Here is a 15,141-nt window from a genome sequence, read left to right as displayed (position 1 = left end):
AATATTAGCTGAATTTATTTTAATTGTAACAAGTAATCAGCATGCAAAAATAATATTCTTAATTTTTTTAATAATTTTGCTTTAAATAAATTGGACAAATTACTTTAATAAACCAAATGGCACTCAATATTATTTGAATGTCCCAAACCAAAAAATGTAACGTCAAAGTCTCAAAGCACATTTCTACAATTCGATTTAATAAAACACGTAGTAAATCGAATTTATTGGATTCAAATTAGGTGTAAAATGTTCTTGAATGAAAATCGAATCAACTGAGTTCGATTTGACATTTTACTACTAAATCGAAACAAATAGATTCGATTTATAAATGAACGTAAATCGAATCATTTTAATTCGATTTATCCATTGCTTCAATTTATTGTGTTTGTTACTATAGGAATAATTCGAAAACACTTAATTTGATTTACAGAGCACTGAGGTGTATAAAAATGAGCTCATAATCAAACTTTCTGTGGTCACTAGAGATCGTGGCTAGACAAGTATAAGGACCATTGTACCGTTTTACCTCCCAACTACCTTTGCGCTGGTGGAGGCTAACCTGGATGAACCATGTGCACCCGCCCCCAAACTCCTTGCACTTGCTATAGTACTTGCGATGATCCAATTCCAATACCTTGTACTCAACACCACGGCGAATGCTATAGGTCTTCATGCTGAACACGACTTCCTCTTTATCTTGAAACTGCTGACCGACCTGAAATTCAGATACACCTCCTATATTTTGCGTGTCTCTTGCCCCAAAGCCAACAGGTACACTGAGATCCTCCTGAGGTGTCATGGCATCCAAGTCCAGAGCAAAGAAGTGCGGGGGGTACTGATTAATACCTGAACTAAATGCTCCACCACCCACAGCTGGAGTCATCCATGGTATCTCATCGTCGCTATCATCAGCTATCGTTGCGGGCAGTGGCGGAACTTGAAACAAAATTTTGGGGGGGCCAAATAGAAAATAATTGTCAAAATATTTTTTTATATGGACCTCATTTAAGATAAACTCGTCTAACCTCATCTCTCTGGTTTGGGTGATACTGCCAAATTTAAAGCCCTTTTTCAAGATCTCGTTCTAAAAAGTTAAAGTTAAAGTTAAAGTCATCAGATATAACTTTTTGAATTTTTGAAGGTTATATCTCGCTTTTTTTGTGATTCATTAAAGTAGAAGAACTATCTACATGTGTTGATATTGTATAAGTTATATGTTCTCCTTCTTAAATATTAGCCTTCCTCTTAAAAAATGTATCAATTCTTTGATTTTTCATTATTATTTTATATAAAAATTTAAATATATATCCTGTAAAATATATAAAGAAGAAGTTAGAAGGACAAATATTAAAATTTATAATATTTATTGAATTTTTTTTATCAATTTATACAAATACAATAATATTAATACTTATTGAATATTCTATTATTTTTTATCATATAAAAAATTAAATTAAATAAATAGTAAAATATAAAATAATATTAAATTAAATAAATAAAAGATATCTAATTTTTTATATTTGAACCTAAAGATAGAGATAGTGTTGTTTATTGAACTTATTAGATACTTTAAGTCATAGTAACGTATTTAAGTCAATTGAACTATTTTTTATCTTTTGAAAAAGTACTACTAAATTTTTTATAAAAAGTTTGGGGGGACCATGGCCACCCTTTGTCTGAACTAAGCTCCACCACTGGTTGCGGGCTCCACATCATCATCATCATTATCATGCAATGCATCCTCAATCCCATCAGGTACTCCAACCTCTCCAAAAACCGGAACCATCACAGGAGAACTAGGCGTCGTGAAAGCAACCTCCTCCAATGGTCCAGTCTCACCAACTGCTGCATCACAATTGCGATTCAAATTAATTGCAAAAGACGGTGAAACTACTAAATCTGGCTCAAGTGCAATTACCGGCACTGCTGACGAGGATCCAACAGGCATGGCATTAGAGCAGGCTGAATGTCCTTTAAAGTGGGTATTCCTATTCGAACCTCCAGAACTAGATGCCACATCAACAAGCTTCGCCAACAGTTCCGGAATCCTCACCTCGAAAAACTGACGGCGACAATAGATGGAAATCTTCGTCACTACTAATAACAAATGAATCATATTTGACATCATCGCGTAACGAATGATATATGATTTTGTTGCATATAAAAGATATATTTCATGGCTGAAAATTTTATTTAAATTAAACTGTAAAAATTGGGCTATCTAATTTTATTAAGTTGTTTGAAATCTTGTATTAAGAATTTAATTGCTAGATATATAAATTTAAAAAATTATTTGAAGTAAAATTAAAATTATCTTTCATCAGTAAAGACAATATAATTTTAATGGAGAAAAAATAATATAATTCATATACTTTAACTAAGTTATATATCATGTTAGAATAGTTTCTGTTAATTAATAAAAATTAAACATAAATGTAATAATATCTTAATTTTGTTTAACATGTTTAATTATTTCCATGTAAGAATGAAAAGAAAGCAAACTAATAAAATGTTAAAATGTTTATAACAAATTAACAATACACGTTATAATTATTTTTTTAAATATATACTTATAAATAAATATTTAACAATTTTTTATATATCATACGAATATTATTTCTTTATAATTATCATTTAAAAAGTTGTAAATAAAGACGTAAAGAAAAAATCAAAAAATGTGTTATTATTGTTTAAATGGTTAAATATGTATTATTTTACCGTCATATATAATTATAATTTATTTAATCTATTAGTATATTACATTAAGAAAAGAAGAAAGAAAATAAACTTAAGTTAATAATTCGAACCGAAAAAACCATGGTTGTTGTATAAGAAAAAAGAAGTGTAATAAATTTTAACCATTTTTAACTGCTTTAACCATTTTCAAACGGAGTTATTAATTAATATTTAATAATCTGCAAATAGTTGTACCATATTATAATTTGCATTTATATTGGAGCCCTCTCTAATAAAAGAAAAAAGGACACATGTTATTAGTTTTAACCACAAAAAAATATCTATATAAGATCTGTATGAAGTAAATCTTTACACTAGTGTGAGCCCCTTTTTTTTATTCCACGATATCAATGCTGCATTTTGCATTTTAAAAGATTTAGGCCAGTTTGGATAAATAACTTAAATAAGTTCTTTTGGAAAAGGAGCTTAAAACATAAGGACTTTTATTAAAAAGAGCTTATAAATAAGTTATTTTGTGTTTGGTTTTTTAGTTATAAAAGTACTTATTTTAAAGTTGTAGCGTTTGGATAAATAACGCAAAAGATATTTTTTTTTTTATAAAAGAGAATGAATATTAAAATAACCATAATAACAAATATTTTCCAATATTGAATGTTGATTTTACATAACCTAATCACTAATATTGTGTATGATATGGTAGGTGAAAATAAAAAATAAATATAAAATGTGTGTCAATGTATATTTTATTGCTGATTTTTATTTTTTATTTTTACTCCTATTAGAACTCTCTTCTCCTTTATTGAGGTCAAGAACTTGTTATAATTAACTATGAAAATAATAATAAGCTATAAAATTACATATGAAAAAAATAAAATTAAAACTGAAATTTCATACCACACTTGAATACAAATTTAATAATAAAAAATAGTGACAAAATGATAAAAAAAATACTTAGAAGGAATATATGCAGTAAGTTGTTCAGATGTAATATTGTCTGAAAATGTGGTGGAGGATCAATACTTCCATCAGATGTTTCATTACGTAAAAATGGTGAGACTTGGAACATTGCGTGAGAATGATGGTGGAAAGCCTAGTGCTTCTAGCAGACCTTGTATGAAAATAGTGATGAAGAGTCAGTATTTTTCATAGAATCAAGAAGAAAAGTAGATTTTTTTTTGTTTTAAAATTAATTTTTTTTTAAGTAAGTGGTAGAATGACTTCTCGAGAAACAAGAAGTCATATATTTCTACTTCTTCAAAAAGCTGCAAATTAACTTTTCAGGAAGTTAAAAGCTTTTTTTAAAATAGTGCTAAACACATAAATGGTGACTTTTTATAATTCAAAAATAAAAAAAAAGTAGCTTCTACTACTTCCCAAATAGGCTCTTAATCAATTGGTTAAAGAAACAATAATTATTTATTTAGGTCAAACATTCATACTAAAATTCACCTACTATTTTAAGGGTAGTGAGACCATTAGAACGTTTATTCCCTTGTATTTGGCCATTTTTTTAGAGCACAAGAGAATCAAAACTACGAGAAAATTATCGATATTTGATATGCATTTATGAGATTCAAGTAATAAGAAGGACAATGTCTCATATACAGTACTTGATTGGGTATCGTTAAATTTATAAAAAAAATTATATTTTTTTTATTTTTTAATATGTTTAACAAATTTTTAATAATAAAAATAAAAATATTAAAAATTTAAAATTTTTTTTAATAAATTATAATTTACATCTTTTTGAAAAATTTTTTTTAAAAGAAATATATTTTTCACATAATAAATAAATAAAAAACTTTTATATTATTATATTCAAATATAATTAATAGATAAATTTTTTATGAGATATTTAAATATAAAATCATTTTTATTTTTTTAAAAAATCTTTTAAAAAAATAACTCAAAAAAAAACTTTCTTAAAAGTTTACACAATCAAGCCCATAATGTGATTTACATAAATATTTGTCTAGTAGAATATTCTAGAACAAATAAATAAGTCAACACAATATAAATTTGATGAATAAATATATGAAAATTATCTTTAATTAATATTAATTTATTTTTATTGTAAAATAATTTTTTAATTTTTATTTTTTTAAAATTTAAAATTTAGAATTTAAAATAAAAATAAAATAAAAAAAATTGTAACTTAAAAAATTAACTTCTTAATTGAACTCAAATTTGATATAGTAGTAAATATGGTGTGATCTATTCTATTATATAAAAATCAAATTTCTACACTTAATAATGGAGCTGACGTGGCATGCTTCTGAGAGTGTTTCCGATTTATTTCTTTTAATTCTATAAAGCAAATCAATTATAACTAATTAATGATATCAATTAATTAATTTGATTAGACATTCAAATTTCACAATTAATTATACCAATTAATTTATTTAGTTAATTATATTAATTATTTGATTTGATTTTATTAGATTAAATATCAAATTATTTTAGTAAATAATAAATATGATAACGAAATACATGAATTAATTTAATTAGTTTATTTTTTTCAATGTCATCTATTTATACAAAATTATAATGTGTTTTTTATTCATTCCTTCTCTTTTCTTTCTTTCTTTCTCTCTCTTGTGTTTAGGGTACAATTTTTGTAATTTTTTTAATTTTTATTTCTTTTATCACTACTTATACATTTTATTTTTTTATATTTTTTAAAAAATTTTGTCTATTTTAGTTGTTTATTATTAGGCACATATTTTTTTCCTTCTGACTTTTGATTAACAAAAGATATGTGTCTTTTTTATGGTATTTTTAAATAATATTACTATAATTTTATTTTATAATATTCTCTTTTATCATGTTTACTTTATGTGTTTAAGGAGGTGACTTAAAGTTATAATATGATATATAAAATTATAGTATGATTTACAGTATGCTAAAATATCAGGACATTATCGTATAGATATTTTTAATTTGTCCATTAAATTCAATCATATAGGATCTTGAAAATTATGCAATTCTGTAATTATTTATTTTTTCATTTAATTATTGTATTGGTCATTTACATTAGTGAGACTATTTTTATTATTAATATTTATAAATATACTATTATCTGTATAATTAATTAAATCATCTTATTCATTTAAGTTTAATTCTATTGAATTAATTATTCGAAATGTCATCGTTATTTCTATTTTTAAATATTTTTTTCCAATATTATTTAACAATTATAATAACATGATAATAGTTAAAAAAAGACAGAATAAAAATTTTTTAATATAAAAATAAGGCAAAAAGAATAAATTTATTTAATAACTTTTTCAGAATATATATGTTTCTTCTTTATAAATAATTATTGTAAGGCATCAAAAACTCTAACAATTATTAAGAATAAATGATCGTTATGAAAACAATGCCAATTTAAATGATATATAAATAAACCATGCCAAACATAACCTACAACTTACAAAGGTTACTTATGAAAGAATATAGTTTATAACATTTATTTTTTTTACTATTTATTTCAAAAAAATCTTAATTACTTAACGATGTTTATTTTATGGTGAATTCTACCCAACCCTCTCTAAAATAACATGTAAGTTACCCTTCATGATGTGTCGCATTTTAATTGGTCATTACTTAACTATAGTTGGGTTATTTTGTAATTTATTATTTGAGATGGGTAATTGTATAATTTCTTAAAATATTAAAATTCTACCCCATTAATTGAAGCACGTTCTCATGCAATCTCTTTCTACAGTGCATCATTCCTTAACGAGTCGTTGAATTTCCATGGCTTGTAACTTCTTCGTTCTTCCCAGTATAGTCAGCACCGACTTCCAGTATAGTCAGCACTGACTTCATTGCTATCTCATGTCCTCTCACTCAATCTCTTTTTTTTTTACCATGGATCATTCCTTACCAATATAATTAATGGTTAGTTTGGTTATTAAATTTTTTTCATTAAAAATAATATATGGAATATATATTCATATGTAAAATATAATATAATATAATATAATAAATTTATTAAGAGTACTTAAAAGTATAATTAAAATCAGAAATATATAAATATAATAATAAAATTTGTACTCTAAACAAGTAAACATATCTTTTATCATACATAAATTATTTAAAAAAATATAAATTGTTAAAATTAATAACACAAATTTAAAATGATAAAATTCAACTTTCTTACAAGTAATTTTTATAGTATTTTTATTCTTTTAATTTTTAATTTATTAATATTTTATTATTTAATTAATGATTAAACAAATTATTTTCATGAGAAATATTTTTTGTATAATCTTAAAGAAGAGACCAATATACCAATTTAAAAATTAATGTAAAAATGATATTTTAAATAAAAAATAGTTAATACTAAAATTTTTAAATACAAAAGCAAATTATATAGATATTCAGGATATAAATATAAAATACATGTTTAAAATAAATAAAGGAGACAAAAATAATTATTTATTTCTCATGAATACTTCCATTTTATCTGTTTTATTTATTTTATGCATATATTTTATATTTATTTTTTAAATATTTATACAAATTATTTTTATATTTAAAAATTTTAATATTAAATATTTTTTATTTAAAATTTCATTTTTACTTTATTTTTTAAACTAATATATTGGTCTCTTCTATAAGATAATACAAAATATAATTTTTTATAAAAATAATTTGTTTAATCATTAATTAAATAATAAAATACTAATAAATTATAAATTAAAAGAATAAAAATATTATAACAAATACAGTAAAAAATTGGATTTTATTATTTTAAATTTGTATTATTAATTTTAATAATATATTTATTTTTTAAATAATTTATGTATGATAAAAAATATGTTTACTTGTTTAGAGTACAAATTTTATTATTATATTTATATATTCATGATTTTAATTATACTTTTAAGTATTTTAAATAGATTTATTTTATTATATTATATTTTAAATATGAATATATATTCCATCTTGTAATTAAATAAATATATATTTTTTTAATGAAAAAATTTAATAACCGAACTAATCATTAATAATGTTGATGTTGGTAAAGAGTGATTCATGGCCAAAAAAAAAAAGGGGAGATTGAGTGAGAGGACAAGAGATAGCAATGAAGTCCGCGTTGGCTATACTGGGAAGAACAGGGAAGTTACGAGTCATGGGAATTCAACGACCCGTTAAGAAATGATGCACTGTAGAAAGAGATTGCGTGAGAACGTGCTTCAATTAATGGGGTAGAATTTTAATATTTTAAGAAATTATACAATTATATTTAATTTTATTTTATTAAAATAAATAATATTTTATCATTTAATATTTTATTTGATTCATTAAATTACATCAATCATAACTAATCAAATATTTAATTTAATTAAAATAGATATTAAATTATTTAAAATTTTGTTTGATTCATTAAACTACATAAATATTAAATGATTTAATAAATAATATATAAGGCGATGAAATAAATAAATTTATTTAATTTAATTTATTATTATTATTATTATTATTATTATTATTATTATTATTATTATTATTATATATAATAAAACGAGTATTAATTAATTGATGCTTAAAAAAATGAGTATTAATTATTAAGAAGGTAACGAATTTATACTTTATATTAATTAATAGATACTTAAATAAATGATTTAAATTGGTCACATATATTTTTTAATTACTCTTTTATTAGTACGGTCCAGTAAATAAAACAGATATTAATCATTGTAGTGAATAAATATTTATTATTCTTAAATAAATTCATTTAATTCATTTAAAAATATTGAAGGATTCCAATTCTATATGCTACGATTTTATTTTGTTATTAATGTATATATATTCCTATATTATATATTCTATGATTCTTATATTTTCAGATAATATTTTCAAATTTTCTTTAGTTTAATTTATTATTTTTAGTCGTCAGAATTTATTATTTTTAGTAATTATTTTTAGACATTAATTCAATTTTTTTAATTTAATAATTTAATAATATATTTTAATTATATATAATTAGAATGTCCTTTCTATCCCTTTTTCTTTTTTATTTTGTGCTTTGGATGTAATGTTTGTAGTTTCTTTATTTTTATTTTTTCTATCTTAATTTTGCTAAATATTTTAATAATTTTGTTTTATATCAATTATTTTTTTTATGTATTTTGATTAATAGAATTATTTTTTAAAGACGTTTTAAATTTGTTATAATATTTTTATAAAAGTTGATTAATAAGTTTTTCTTCAAAAAAAATTTCTTAAAATTTGTTTAATGAAATCGTATTTTAATTTTTCTCCTTTATCTGTTATATTCATTGATTATATTAATCTTCTATTACAATACATTTTTTTTATTTTACATATTATTTATTTTACCTTCTTTTACTTCTTTTAATTATTCTTTTTATTTTATTTTTAATTTTTTATTTTATTTTTACTCCTCATATATAAATTTATTATAATTCATCACATGCATGTTTTTTTTTAATTTAAGTAACTTTTTTAGGTTATATTTTACCATTGATGCTCTATATTGTTTAGCGTGTTTGTTTTTAATTTTATTATAATCAAACTAAAAAAATACTAATTATCTTTTTTTTAATTTTAAATATTATTTACTATCTTATTGAAAAAGTGAATAATAATAATCACTCACATAATTAAAATATATCATCCTAATATACACATGACACTACATATATCAAGGATTATTATATGTGATAAATTATTTCTTTATTTTTCTAAAGATAATTTATATGTAATTTAACTAATTTTTATAACATACGATTTATTGCATAATTTTTCTCTTCTTAATATGAATAAATTGGTGAATTTAATATATAAAATATAATTTATATTATTTAACTTACGAAATAAGTAACTTAACCCAATTATCTAAGACAATAAATATAATAGTACAAGTACCTATATATTTATTAGTATTAAAAAATATACAAATAATATAAACATGATTTTGTTTGTAGAATAACAATAATAAAGGTTATTAATTAAGTTAATTACATAATAAAAAATTATAAATAATTTTTTAAATAATAATAAAAAATAAGATCACTATTTTCACATACTATAAAGTTTTTAAAAAAAATTAGACAATAAATCAATCCTCAATAAATTATATATTAGCTCTGTTAAAAAAATTAAATGATATATTAGACATTACTATTTGTGTACTAATATATATATATATATATATATATATATATATATATATATATATATATATATATATTGATGTGCGGAAAACGATCCAACACAAAACTCACCGGCAAGTGCACCGGGTCGCATCAAGTAATAATAACTCACGGGAGTGAGGTCGATCCCACAGGGATTGAAGGATTGAGCAATTTTAGCTTAGTGGTTGATTTAGTCAAGCGAATCAAGATTTGGTTGAGAGATTTGTGATTTGCAGAATTTAAATTACATGGAAAGTAAAGGGAATGGGTAATTCGCATGAAATTAAAGAGAACTGAAATTTAAAGTGCTGAATCTTAAAGAGCAAGAAATTAAAGAGCAGAAACTTAGAACGCAAGAAATGTAAATTGCAGAATCTTAGAGTGCAAGAATTGTAAATGGCTTGAATTGTAAAGGGAATTGGGAATTGGATTTGCAGAAATTAAACAAGGAAGAGTAAAATTCAACACACAGAAGAATGGAAGATGCCTTGGGTTGAATCGGATCTAAAACAGAAATATAAAGAGCTTGAAAAGCAGTAAACAGAGAAATTGAAAATGGAAATCCAGATCTCAGGACTCAAGAGACTAGATAACCAAGTCTAGATCTCAATGCCTTCCTAGATCCAACAAGAGCAATTGCAAAGGAAATGTAAATTGCAGAGAAAGTAGAAGAAGAAGCAATTAACAGAAACTGAAATTCAATGATGCAGAAAATTATACAAGATCCCAAGGTGAGATTGAAACAGAATTTCTTCAATTCTCCACCCAAGATCCGAAGCAAGAAAAGTAAAGAGTATTCAAGCAAGAACAAGGAAGAAGAGAGATCAATTCTCCTCCCCAAATTCTCTTGAATTAAAACAACAATGCCAAAATGTAAAAGTGAGCTCTCTACAAACTACCAAATCAAAACCGAAAAGAAAAGCTCCCCGAAAACTCTCCACGAAAACTAAAAGAAAAGCTCCCGAAAAACTTAAATCCTATGCTATTTATACACTTTCTTCAAATGGTCTTCAAGCCTTCAATTGGGCCTTTGCTCTTGATGGAATTGGGTTGATAGAGGCCTTGGTTGAATGCTCTTGGAGTTTGGAGAAGAACCGAAGTGAACCGGGTTTGGAATCATGTAAGCTTGAGTCAAACTTTTCATATCAGCCACCCCATCCTTGCTGCTACCAACGTTTGAGCCAAAGTTTGGGGTCAAACTTTTGCTCAAACGTTGGCTCCCCCTTGCACACTCATGGCGCCAACGTTTGCCAAAAAGTTTGAGGCAAACGTTGGCGCAAACTTTTGCTCTCTAGGGTGTGTTGTTCATGGCGCCAACGTTTGCCAAAAAGTTTGAGGCAAACGTTGGCGCAAACTTTTGCTCTCCAGGGTGTTGATTTGTGATGCCAACGTTTGCCAAAAAGTTTGAGGCAAACGTTGGCTCAAGCTTTTCTCCCAAAAGTTTGCCAAAAAGTTTGAGGCAAACTTTTGCTCAAGCTTTTTGCCCAAAAGTTTGTGCAAAAGTTTGAGGCAAACTTTTGGTCAAGCTTTTTGCTCCCTGGTTTGTTTTCACTTATTCCAAAAGTTTGAGCTAAAGTTTGAGGCAAACTTTTGCTCAAACTTTTTGTCCTCTCTTCCTCCTAGCCATTCCTTCTTGCTTCAACCTTTCTCCAAGCTTTCTTCACCTATCATTAATCAACCAAACACATCAAAGCTATGCTCAAAATCATGAGTTTGTCATTCTTTCATAATATGTGGCAATTATAGCATAAATCCTCATGAAATTGCATTAATTCATCTATGGTTGATTAAATCAAAGGAAGCATGAAAATCTACCCAATTGGCTTGCTTATGGCTCAAGAAAGTGCATAATTCAATTGAAAATAAAAGAAAAAGGTTAGTGAAACTAGGTTAAGATGACTTGTCATCATATATGTGTATGTATTATCGATTATTAGGTTATAATTAATTTCTAACTCAATTTTTGGTAATTAAAATTTAAATGATTAAAATTATTAAATGCTAAATATTTTGCCGTTAACTAATTTTGTTTTTGTTATTAAAATTTTAAAAAAGGTGAGTTGTTAATAAATTCTGAATTCAAATTTAAATTTAAATTTGTGTAAGAAAATATTTTGAATTTTTTTCACTAACCAGAATTAATTTTTGAAATAAAAAATTATTTTGTACATCATATTATAAAATAGTATAGTCATTCATTTTTTATTGGCAATTATTGTCAAATAAAATGATATAAAAATGGAAAAAAAATATATTCCAATATAGGAATAATAATTTATTTTTCAATAGAATAAATTATATATTAGGGCAATTTACGTTAGTAAATTGTTTGATCCCCAATATTACGCAAATACATTGTTTCCAAATTCAATACGCAAATGCGTTGTTTCACTATTTTATGTAAACCGCTACTGGCAGTAGCGGTTTACAGGTGTGCATAAACCGCTACAACCAGCCGCGGTTTATGTGTGTGAGTGTGTGAGTGTAAACCGCTGCTGCCAGCAGCGGTTTACGTGCGTGTGTGTGTGAGTGTAAACTGCTACTGGCAGTAGCGGTTTACGTGTGTGTGTGTGTGTGTGTGTGTGAGTGTAAACCGCTACTGCCAGTAGCGGTTTACGTGTATGTGTGTGTGTGTGTAAACCGCTACTGCCAGTAGCGGTTTACGTGTGCTGCTTTGTCTATATAAACCGTGATTGTAGCCGCGGATTATGCATTTAGATGGTTTGTGGAGTTTTTTAGAGAGAGGAAATTCTAGAGAGAGGTTAGAACAAGTTGTGAGCGGGTCCGAGGTATCTCAGCGGTGACTTCTGGCCAGTTATCATGGCAGGCAGGACCCTGTACCGACTGAACGGTGTTGCGCATATTGCCGGTTCTATTGGGGACGAGGTTAGTTAACATTTATTTTTTTTCTAGGCTTTGCATATGTTAGTCAGAAAATGGTAGGTTAGGTAGACGAATTAGAATTTATAGAATATTCCCTCTAGTTTGAAATTAGGCTTTGCATGCTAGGATGTTAGTTCACTGGTTAGGGAAAGGGATAGCTGACGTTAGTGAATTATTTTAGTTTGGTTAGGGTATTTGTATGATATGAAGTTTTAAATTTTAAAGCTTTATAGTATTTTAACATTTCTGGCTGTTATTTATTAAAGTATGGATGTTGTTATTTTTTCTATCGTGACTAGGAAATTTTTTTATTTTTTATTTAGGAGAATTTGTTGATGTTTAATATATTTGTATCCGGTTAGTTATGGCAAATTTTTTAAGGATAGGAGAATTTAATTGGACTCTGTATATCTTTCTTGTTCTGTGCAGCCCACTAGGTGTATATACAGTGTGAGACGACAACAGAATATGCCCTTACATGATAGGATCATCCCGTATTTAGAGAGGGCTGGATTGTACCATTTGGCCAGGCTAAACAGCGAATGGTTCTGGTTGGATGAGCCACTGGTTAGTGCGTTCGTTGAGAGGTGGCGTCCTGAGACGCATACGTTCCACCTGCCTTTCAGAGAATGCACAGTGACATTGCAGGACGTGGCATTTCAGCTAGGGCTGCCTGTGGATGGGGAGGCTGTGAGTGGTTGCCTTGGTGAGTTTGAGACATACATGGAGGGTGGCCGACCAGCTTGGAAGTGGTTTGAGGACCTATTCGGTGAGCGGCCTCCACTGAATAAGGTCAAGCAGATGACAGTACACTTTACATGATTTTGCGATAGGTTTACGGTGCTACCAGCAGATGCGAGCGAGGAGACTGTCTGCATCTACGCACGGGCCTACATCATGATGCTGTTATCGACTCAGTTATTTGGGGACAAGAGTGCGAACCGGGTACATATACGGTGGTTGCCATTTGTGGCAAACCTTGATGACATGGGGAGGTATAGCTGGAGGGTCGGCCGCTCTGGCATGGCTGTACCGATGCATGTGTCGGGTAGCGAATAGAAATGTGACTAATCTTGCGGGCCCGCTCCAGTTGCTACAGAGTTGGATATTCTGGCGGTTTCCGTCTTTGAGGCCGGAAGGATTTGAGACTTTCTCTTTCCCGCTGGCATCCAGGTATGCGTTATGTTTTTTTACTGTTAACAAATTTCTTTGGCGTTTTTATGGTAGTTTGTGTCTCATATGACTTAAATTTAGGTGGTCTGCCTACTTACCTCCTAACGATGGAAAGGAGCAGAGAGTCATAAGGTATCGGCTTGCATTGGATCGATTGACCGCTCGTGATCTAAGTTTTATAGCAGTTAGAGTTTCATTTTTGGTTTGCTATCTAGTCGTGACTAGATATATACTTGTTGTTGTAATGTATGATGAGTTTTGAAGTTTCAGATTGTATGGGAGCCCTACTCCGCACTTGATGTACTTGCCGTTGTCCATCCAGAGATACTTACAGAGGAGCATAGTCGCCTATGGCGAGCGGTGACCAGTTTGATATACTTTGCGGTCATCGAGTGGCATCAGGTTGACAGGGTTGTTCCACAGCTGGGTGGAGTACAGCATATCCCCGAGGACGGTTTGAACGTAGACTGGCTGTATGCTAAGGACGGGAGGGGAGGGGACAGGTGGTTCCCCCATTACTATCAGGTCTGGCATTTGCACTGGGGGAACCGACTTGATGCAGTCATTTCCATTGATCGAGTGGCAGATCCTGGCCCATCTGCTAATTACCTAGATTGGTGGTTCCGCGAGGCTCAGCAGTTCCTTAGTCCGGGGGCTGCATTCGCGGATCCCAGAGGCACCCAGATACCTCCAGAGGCGTTTCAGAGAGGATCCTCCCAGGTCCCACGCAGATCACAGTTACCTGATATGCCGGATAACCGTCGTGTGGAGAGACGCCGTCGTGTTGGCACTAGGGACACCGGGAGAGAGTGGTGATGGTTACATGATGCGATGCAGGAGGATGATGCAGGCGGAGAGGCTAGAGCTGAGGTCGATCACCGTGTTCGTAGGTCTAGTGCCAAACGCGGGAGAACAGTGGATCCTACACAGTTTGGTGTTGGAGTTAGTGGGACCGCAGCGAGTCAGGCTGGAGGGGGGACATTCACCAGCAGATCTTACTCTCCGATGCCAGAGCCCAGCTCTCACATGTATGCACAGCCTGAGACGCCGACGATGACTATGGATTTAGATGATCAGCTGGTGAGTCCACGATTTTATGCAGATTTTGCTGATTTGATTAGGGATGATGCTGGCACGTCCAACGTGTAGTTTGGTGGCCAGTCTTACCAGCCGCAGATGCCCGAGGTGCATTTGGAGACCGCAGCTTACCAGCCACACA

At 28.4% G+C, this 15,141-nt stretch overlaps 2 protein-coding genes across 2 annotated transcripts; one reads left to right on the top strand and one right to left on the bottom strand.

Moving 5' to 3' along the window:
* Positions 1 to 424: 424 nt before the first annotated feature.
* Positions 425 to 2,128, bottom strand: LOC148575932 (uncharacterized). The gene is made up of 2 exons (XM_088502626.1): positions 1,693 to 2,128; positions 425 to 936 (listed from the first exon to the last, which is right to left on the bottom strand). The coding sequence occupies exons 1-2, from the start codon at positions 2,126 to 2,128 to the stop codon at positions 425 to 427; spliced, it is 948 nt and encodes a 315-aa protein (XP_088358752.1).
* A 10,558-nt stretch (positions 2,129 to 12,686) lies between these two features.
* On the top strand, positions 12,687 to 14,738 carry LOC107648021 (serine/threonine-protein phosphatase 7 long form homolog). Its single transcript, XM_016352052.1, has 5 exons — positions 12,687 to 12,752; positions 13,179 to 13,501; positions 13,583 to 13,744; positions 14,004 to 14,124; positions 14,193 to 14,738. Exons 1-5 carry the CDS (start codon positions 12,687 to 12,689, stop codon positions 14,736 to 14,738), a joined length of 1,218 nt encoding a protein of 405 aa, XP_016207538.1.
* Positions 14,739 to 15,141: the final 403 nt, after the last annotated feature.

The sequence above is a fragment of the Arachis ipaensis genome, chromosome B1 (assembly GCF_059453495.1).
Source record: "Arachis ipaensis isolate K30076 ecotype BB chromosome B1, ASM5945349v1, whole genome shotgun sequence".
Classification (NCBI taxonomy): Eukaryota; Viridiplantae; Streptophyta; class Magnoliopsida; order Fabales; family Fabaceae; genus Arachis; species Arachis ipaensis.
Note: the sequence above shows the minus strand (reverse complement) of the source record. Positions and strands in the feature narration are given on the sequence as shown.